Source organism: Epinephelus moara, chromosome 10, assembly GCF_006386435.1.
Source record: "Epinephelus moara isolate mb chromosome 10, YSFRI_EMoa_1.0, whole genome shotgun sequence".
NCBI classification, from domain to species: domain Eukaryota; kingdom Metazoa; phylum Chordata; class Actinopteri; order Perciformes; family Serranidae; genus Epinephelus; species Epinephelus moara.
In genome coordinates, this window is record NC_065515.1 from 34,450,326 (window position 1) to 34,459,757 (window position 9,432).

At 41.1% G+C, this 9,432-nt stretch overlaps 1 protein-coding gene across 5 annotated transcripts in view; it reads right to left on the reverse strand.

The window, feature by feature from the left end:
- Window positions 1-9,432, reverse strand: part of LOC126397128 (epidermal growth factor receptor substrate 15-like 1) — a 122,348-nt gene that overhangs the window by 104,801 nt on the left and 8,115 nt on the right. For all 5 annotated transcript variants that reach the window (XM_050055666.1, XM_050055668.1, XM_050055665.1 and 2 more), the window contains exon 4: window positions 659-706. In XM_050055666.1, the coding sequence (XP_049911623.1) occupies window positions 659-706 (48 nt within the window). The remainder of the gene's footprint in view (window positions 1-658; window positions 707-9,432) is intronic.

Sequence of the window (9,432 nt, forward strand, 5' to 3'; positions counted from 1 at the left end):
CCAGAAGTTTTAACCAAAACATATGGTGAGGCCTCCTTTTATCATTATGGCCCACGTTTGCGGAACAGTCTGCCTGAGGACCTGAGGAAAACAGAGAATGTGGACACTTTTAAGAGCAAACTCAAGACCTACCTTTTTAGTCTGGCTTTTAACTGATTTTTATTTATTTTATTGTTTTTACCTTTTTGTCTGGCTGTTAACTGAATTTTATTCATTTCATTAATTTTACCTTATTAGTCTGGTTTTTAACTGAATTTTATTTATTTTATTATTGTTATCTGTTAGATATTTACTGAATTTTAATTTATACAGTTATTTTTACCTAGGTAGGATAGCGTTTCCTCCGTGTTTTTAAATCTGTGTGTGTGTGTGTGTGTATACGTACGTGTGAGTATGTGTGGGAGAAGGAGGGACATCTCTTGTGTCTATTGTTGTATTGTTTTTATGTAAAGCACTTTGGGCTGCTTCTTTTGTATGAAAAGTGCTCTATAAATAAAGTTTGACTGATTGATTGATAGACATACAACTCTTGTCATACATTATTATTATTGAGAAATGAGAGGTTTTGCATCCACTGTGATTTTCACTTTTTTTTGTGAAATACATTCAGCACATCATCAAAGACAGAGCACTGGATGAGAAGTCATCTGTTCCCTACCTGTTTGTCCAGATAGCCTTTTCCATCGGGATCGGCCAAATCCCAGATCTGAAACACAGGACAGCACAAACACACAGCATTAAAGATACACTGAGATCTACTCTTGTGTCTCCCAGTTAATTCTTCATGTATCTCTTTTAAATGCTTCATATATGGAAATCATTTGTGTATGTTTTGTTCAATCTTAAATTGCCCCTCTTTCTCTTTCTATTAAAACATTGTAATATTTTGATGACTCATCTTTAACTCAGAGGTGGTTTCAGAAGGCAGAAAAACAACCACCATACGTATATGGCCTTCATCAATCTTACCAAAGCACTCAACTCTGTGAACCGTCAGGCCCTCTGGACAATCCTGTCAAAGTGTGGATGTCCAGAAAAGTATGTGCTCCTTCACTACAACATGTCAGCAACACTGCACTGTAATGGTAGTGAGACCGAACCTTTCAAGGTAGAAACTGGCATGAAACAAGAATGCATCACTGCCCCCACCCCTTTCACACATTTCATTGCAGCCATTCTCCACCTCATTGGTCACAGTGTAGCCCCAGGTGTTGAGATCATCTGTAGAACAGATAGCAAGCTGCTTAACTTAAACTGTTACGAGGCCAAGCTCACGATCTTTCCCACATCTATCGTGGACCTGCAATATGCAGATGATTAAAAAACAGCTCAATACTAACTTTTGGAGTGGAAATGTGCAAAAACATTTTTTGCCAACACCAGACATTAAACAAAAGCCTGAGACTATATCTTATTAAATTACTGTAAGCTGTAAAGGCACGACCTCTCAGCAGAAGGCAGAAGATAATATTATCTCAGCTGCCTCTGTTCCACTCACACTCACCTTAGGGCTGGTTCCATAGCTGCCTCTACCGGAGAGGTGCTCACTCTGTAACTAAATCTGGGCACTGAAACATCACCAGAAGTACACTACAGACTGACTGGAAAAAAAATACATAAAGAATCTCAGTCAGATCTCCATCAAAAAAAAAAACAACAACACCTCAGTCAGAGCATGCCAAGAGGCCTGGAGTTGAGTAATAGCGTTCCCAACCACTGTGGGACACTGTAACTTTGTGGCTTGATGTTTCAGCTCCTGTTTGTGTATTGTGGTCTGCAAGTCCCAGTGGTTGATACAAACAAGCACAGAGTGTATCACTAATATTGTATTAACACACATCTCAGATGTTTGTCCTTCTGGTGGGAATGTCCATATACTGTTGAAATGATGATAGCACACAGTCCAGTCTACAGGCATAAAAATCCTCGATGATATAAACACCAAAGCTCTGTGATACTTAGCCAGCATAGCATTAGCATCCTCAGCTGCCAGCTCCACCACTACCTTGATGGTTGCGCTGAGGGCACGACATTTAAATATAGCTGACTAGAGTTAGGTACTGTTCACATAACTGATACCAGTGTTGGTGTAGGTACCTCAAATTCAGTACCAGTTCTCCATGCTACCTTTTTTTCATAACTTTTTTCTGTCTGTTAGCTAATAACAAAAATGTGATTTCTGAATGAGATGCAGTCAACAAGCAATTCTGCTCCTCTGCTCTTTTCTAATCACACAGAGTGTCTCTGTCTGTCTGTCTGTCTGTCTGTCTGTCTGTCTGTCGGTACGCACGCAGGTTTCTGCTCATCTCCCTTGCTCTCTGATGTGACACAACTGACAAATATGTGGAATAACTATGTTATTTAAAAAACAGAATAAGAAACAGTAGTGACACAAGGCTATTTCTGAAAATAAAAGAAAAAAGAAAACAGACCAGATAGACCAAAACCAGCACTGCAGTGATAGTTTTAGCTTGCTGAAAAAAACAGACAAAGCTCCGTAGCTGGCGTCCCAGCTTCAGGGCACTTCGCAGAACTTCCTTTACAAAGTCTCCTTTCTTAACCCGACAGCTCTGCGGAGGTCAGTGTCTGCGCCACAAAGGGCCCCGAAGCCAAGAAGCCTACTGCAGAGTTCCACATCCACACTTCATCCCTGTACAGATGAATTAATACAGTTGAAAGTCCTTTATCAACTGCATTTTTCAAATGCTACATATTCTAAGCTGTGGATACTTCACACTCATCTTTAACATGACAGCACAGAAGATCCACACAATAAGTACATTTTCAAGGTGGACACCCAAGACTTGTGTCACCAATTTAGTTTCTGACCAAAGGTCTCCCCTTCTATTCCTGAGATAAAGCACTGAATAATGGCCAGAGGTGTTTTTTAAGAGGCTGACCTTTGACCTTTTGGATTTAAAATGTCATCACTTCATTTTTTTTATCCTATTTGTGTTAAATTTTGTCATAATGAGCATATGAATTCTTGAATTATGGCCAAAAAGCGGCTTTGTGAGGTCACACTGACCTTTGACAATCAAAATCTAATCAGTTCATTGTTGAGTCCAAGCGAACTTTTGTCCAAAATTTGATTAAATTCTTTCAAGGCCTTCTTGGGATATCACTTTCATGAGAATGACACAGACCAAGGTCACAGTGGCCTTGAACTTTGACCTATGACCACAAAAATCTAGACAGTTCATTGTTGTTTCCAAGCGAACGTTTGTGCCAAATTTTAAGGAATTCCCTCAAGGTGTTCTTGGGATATTGTGACAGCCACATCTATCGCTGGCACAGAGGCATAAAAACAAAGATTTATATTATATAAGATTTATGTGTTTATACTAGGGCTGTGATGGTATGTATTTTTTCTCACAGCGGTGACAGAGTGACGTGCCTCATCCAAATTCACTGGCTGCCCCTTGTCATCTGGCACAAATCCAAAATGTGCCCAAATTGGCGACTTAAAGGAATACTCCGACGATTTGGGAGTTATGCCCTTTCCCTATCATTTTCATATTGAGACAACATGATGGATATCATTGCCTACAGTAAAAGTGAACAAATAAACATTACAGAAACCTTGAAGCTGGCATTTCTGCACGTGCATTTAAAATAAACATGTTTAAACATTAATTCAAAAAACGAGAGTCCGTTTTAGTCATTTTAGAAGAGGTTTGATACATGAACTATAGTGTGTTTACGTCCTGCGCGGAGGGATACACCGGTGAGCAACAGCTGCAGCTGGCTCTGGGACAGGTACGCTAGGTCACTCGGTAAAAGCAAACAAAGACACGACACGGACGCTATTACTCACTCGACTGAAAGCTGTCCATCAGCTCCTGCAGGCCTGGGCATTTTTTCCAGTTTAACATAGTGATTGCTGCAAAGTTTTCACTCCTTGTGATGCACTCTCTGCGGCGGTTTTCCTCCTGATGATATATCTCCCCAACGATGGTAGCACCGAATCTCATTCTGTGCAGCCAAATGATTCAACCTCCGTAGGAATATGTCAGCTAGCCCCGCAGCCACACCACCAGTCCTCCCCTGACCTCCGTCTCCCCTCGGCCCGTTGCTACTCTGCCGCTCCGGAGGATTCAGCCTCTCTTCTCGCCCGCTCAGCATCCAACACCTGGGAGTTCCTCATCTGTATGCTCTGGCTCAAACAGGTGTGACTCTGGGTCTGTGTCCGCTACAAGAAACTCCTCAAAATCGCGTTCAAAGTCGTCCATTGCAGCTACTATAGTCCGGAGATATGGCTAGGCTAAATAAACAGCTGAGTTTTGTTTACAGGGTACGTCTGTGCCTGTGCCTGTGCCTGCTCACCGGTATCCACCATCCAGGCAACGATATCCATCATGTTGTCTCAATATGAAAATGATAGCGAAAGGGCATAACTCCCAAATCGTCTGAGTATTCTTTTAACATTTGGCTTGGGAACCAGATCCACCGCCATGATGAATCAGCTTTTTTTTGTTTGTTTGTTTGGGGTTTTTTGTGCGGTGATAACCTCTTCACCGCGGTGGGCATCACATGACCGCGGTATTGCGGTGATGCGGTTATTGTCACAGCCCTAGTTTATACTCAAACAGCACCTACTCAGGTCAAATCCAATGTCATCTACTATTAATATTTTCACAGTTTAAGTACAAAGTGAATCTCGACTAAAGCTGTACATCAACTCTGTTATCCAAAGTCAACAGTATAACATTACCACAACAAACTCAATTTTTTTTTTTTTTATTTAACCCATTTTTAACCAGGTTAATCCCATTAAGATCAGTGATCTCTTTTTCAAGGGAGACCTGGCCAAGACGGCAGCATAAAAATTACAACACAACAATGAACAGCAAGGACATAAAAAACACAAACATAAAAGATACTCACTAAGATATAAATGTATAATAATGTGTAGTATCATCCAAAGGTAAACAGTGAGCAGGGGGAGATGCGAGCTGCCTTCTACCTGCCAACACACTCTGGAAACATGCCTGGAAGGTCTGCTCTAGTTATCCAGACGACATACATTGAACACAAACCCTCTAATTAAAATCTCACTAATCCATGGAATAACCTCTGAAAGAATCAACCAACCAATAAGTAATGAGAAATCACAAACATGGTAATTATGGAACGGAATTTTTGCAGAATCTGTAAAGAAAGGCAAAAAAGAAAAACAAAAAACAAATCAGCACCTGAAGAATTGAGCCCTCACCATACTTAATAGGAAGTGCTGGTGTGTTTGTCCAACAGCACCTGAAACTGGTAGCGAAAGAGGGGCAGGTGGCCATGCCCAACAATTACAACCATTGCAAAAAAGATTATTTGACAACCATGGCCACATCACACAATGATTGGCCAAGTGTGTAGAGGTGTGAGAAATTTTAACTTTGAGCTCTCTCTTAACATTCATCAAATTATTTCTGTCACTTGTTATATGACTTCAAGGAGAGACTGTATAAAACTGTGCTATATACTGTATATATATTTATTTTGATGTCAAACAGCCAACATCCATTAACCATTAACTAACCACTTAAATTTCAAGAAACAAACAAAAAATTATAGCTGCTGCGCAGCGATGGGTTGGGTCCGGGCATTTTTAGGCAATTCTGAGCAACCTCTGGAACCTAAGACGGTCATCTACCGCTCTGAGCTAATTGGCAAGTAACAACTCAACAGTGGCTTCACAAATTGAGTAAGCCATTCACTGTTGTGTAGGAAAGCAGCCATCCGTGCATGGAAAGGCAGATTTGAAACCACTGTAAAAAATTCAGTTATTAAGACAAAAATCTGAAAATACACATATTGCATCTAGACAGCATGGAGATGTTGGTAATTTGTTTGTAACAATGATTGATTTGCTCCATAAGTGAAAAACAGATGTTTATAATTGCATTTTTGCATTGACTCCAATTGTTCACATTAGAGCAAAATTCAAAATGCTGTCAAAAATTCAGTTTTTGAGATAAAATTCTGAAATTTGCCACACATCATCTACCATGACTCTAGAATTTTGTCCTTTTTTCATGAACATTAAAGATTTATTTAGCAAGAATTTGCATGTATATGATTACAGTACTGTTTACAGTCAAACATTTTGATGCACTGTAGGCTCAATTTTTGATAAATCAAAAATCTGAGGAACATAGTTTTTGTAGGACAGTCTGAAGATGCTCTGTAGCAAGTTTGGTGTCAATTGAGCAAAAATTGTGGGAGGAGATAGGTTTAAGAAGTTTTACAGTTTTTGAAAAAAGAGTGATGAACTTCATAATTTTCTTCAGTATTGGGGCTACAGTTTGATGAAAGTTGTGAAGTTCTAGCACCTATGATTGATTTGTTATGAAGTTTTGAACTTTAGACGCTTGCTGTAGCGCCACCATCAGGACTATTGGCTTGAGTTTACAGCTGATGATATCTGGCATGAGACTGGACCTTTGTGCAAAGTTTGGTGAGTTTTCACCCATGGGAAGTATGATTTCCTCGAATACCTAGGATTACAATAGTGTCCTGGCAGCTTAACTGCCCAGACCCTAAAAAGGCACAAAATACAAGAGGCCTTTCCTTTTAGTCCGGCGCTCCTTTGATTCAGTGAGCTCTAGCGCTGCATCTGAAAGCACTATCCATTTAGAAGTGATGAAATCTTAATGTTTTGTGATGTAAATGTTTTGCCTGTCATTTTATTTTCTGTTGGCTTTGCTGACAGACAGACAGCTAGCTGCATTAACATGTGAAAACATGCCTACTACCCAGCCTCTGGTCTCCACCGTTTTTTCTGCTCAGCACTGCACACCACCCAGTTCAGGGGAGAGCTAATATTAGCTAGCCAGCACTGTCACTCATTTGGAAATTACAGGTGGTAACGCCATCCTGATAGCAGAACACATTGCTAGGGAAACAGTGCGCCCACCGTCCCGTCTCCCCTTTGGTCGCACCAGTGAGTAAGCAGCTTCATTTTGAACCGCAAACCCCTTTTAGTATCGTTTACTATGTTACCATCAATATCTGTGCTGACACTGCTAACAGTGGTTACATAGTCAATAATACTAAAGGGTTTTACTGCTTAAAATTGAGCCGCTTACTCAAGCTTAGTCAAGCTGGGGGGAGACCGAAAGGCAGGCACGTTTCCACAGCAACAGTGTTGTTGTTGGGTTGGGATGGCATTAGCGGTAATGCCGAATGAGTGGGCAGTTTTTGTTGGATGCTGTCGCCAACTACAAACCAGAGAGAGCTTTGCATGCATTGCTATGCATTCAAGTTTTACTCCTCACTTGGACAACAGAGATGTGCTGGAGACTACAGTTGGACTATACAGTGCCCCAAGGATAAGTCCTAAAACCAAGAAATGAGTTAGCATTTTTGCACTCCCAGTTCCCTCATCTCTAGTCAATGGGTTTTTGTTTGGGTGCTTGAAATAAGGTCTGTGGTTAACACAAGCTTAAGAGTCTTTCACATTTTGTTCTCAGACATGAAGTACATTAGTAAATACCCCACTGTGAATTTTGAAGCTTTTATCTACCTTGAAAATGGCTGTTGATAACAAGCTGGTAAAAGAGACTACAGATTGTCATCACGCCGACCACAGCCTCACAGACATGCTTTGAGGGCGATGTGAAGTCATGCAACCATTGTGTAGTTTGTTTATAGCCTAACGGTAGCTTTTTACTCGTGGCGATTGCATTTAGCAGTGTTCATTTGTGAAAAATATCTTGCTGAACAAAATGTGCAAGTATCAGAAATATTTGTTTGCCACAGAGCTTACTTCTGGCAATGATCCAAAATCCAATGCAAAAATATCACAGGCTTTGTGATGAGGGTACCAGGGCGATGCTAACTTCCATGTCTGCCTACAGAAAAATATCATCCCAGAAACACTCTATTGGACAAATATGTTGAGGACTGGCTGAGTAAATGTCCATTTTTTTTGACTGACTAGGCCTTTTTAAATAGGAACTGTGCAAATTTGCAGGAAAGCCCCATCAGTCTTCTTTCAGCACTGGCAGTATAAAAACAAAATCGGGGAGTGCAGCGAAATGCCACCTGCCTACTTTTGTTTACACAGAATGTGCCTTTTTCGGGGCAATGAGGGGCGTGAGCAACTAACAAAACGTGTATCTCAGCGTGTGACGTAAACGGTGACGTACTTCGAGGGAAGCCACAGCTGGTCAGTCCTTTGGTGATTCTCTCATAAGTTGGCCCGTCCTTCACCATTCCCGTCATTTGACGGTTAATGGCCTCTTCGTTTGCGAGGGCAAGAAGGGCGCGCAATTCCTTGTCTCCCCAGTTGCTCATCTTTACAGTGTCTTTCAGGTTTGCATTTCCCTCTTGCTACTAGCTGCTCATTCCTGCTATCAGCTGTTTCCTGCTAGTCCACCGCCAGTGGGTCGCACATGCGGCGTCATCAACAGCTCCTCCCACAAGTCATCGACAGCCCCTCCCGTGGCAGAAGGGCGCCTCTTTCTTTTTAAACCAAAAAGGTTCTGCAATTATGTTTACCCCTACGCGGCGGAAAATCGGGCACCTCAGATACGGCTCTGTGTGTCTAAACACTCGCAGCTTGCCTGCAAAACGGCCCAACAATGTAAAAGGGGCTACTGACTAAATGTAGACACAAAATTTATCATTATCATATATAGACATGTATTTTCCTGCTGTTTAGAGAGGCTGCTGGCCTCTTGTGTTGAAGTTTTGTTTCTCTGTGTCCTTGAACACATTTCATCTGTGTACAAGCGGCTTGCTTTGTTCCTGCTCTTATAGAAGTTAGCAGTCCCTTTTTCTCTCCCTCTTCTATGTTTTAATTATATCATGTGACTGAATTTTCTCTTCTTTGTCAGACCTACGGAGGACACTCCAGGGTTCAGAGCTCTGACCTTTCAGCTAAAATAAGACTGACTCTGTTATAATTCCTATTACTCTGTTTTATCACTTTATGAAATAACATGAAAGACAACTTGATCATTTTACTCCTTATTTGTCCACTTCTGCCACCCCGGCTGAGAGCCGCTGCTCTGCTGTCAGCTGAGAGCATTTCACATCTTATTTTGTGAATCAAGGGTTTTATTTTGAACAAACCAGAGTTGGGGATTTTTTGGAACAATGAACTAACCACCCACGACGGTTTTAGTGAGTTTTATTCTGTTCCTGTTGGGTTTGCATGAAGTGCTTGAATATATCGGCAATCGCTGGTTGTTAGGCTAACTGTGGCCTGTTGGAAAATCACTGAAGAACTTCTACAGTATCGCAAAGATAAACTGGAAAAAACAACTAAGGCAAGTAGGGCTGAGAGGGCAGATGATCATTGAGTGAGTATACAGTGGTGTGAAAAAGTGTTTGCCCCCTTCCTGATTTCTTACTTTTTTGCATGTTTTCCACACTTAAATGTTTCAGATCATCAAACAAATTTAAACATTAGTCAAAGATAACACAAGTAAA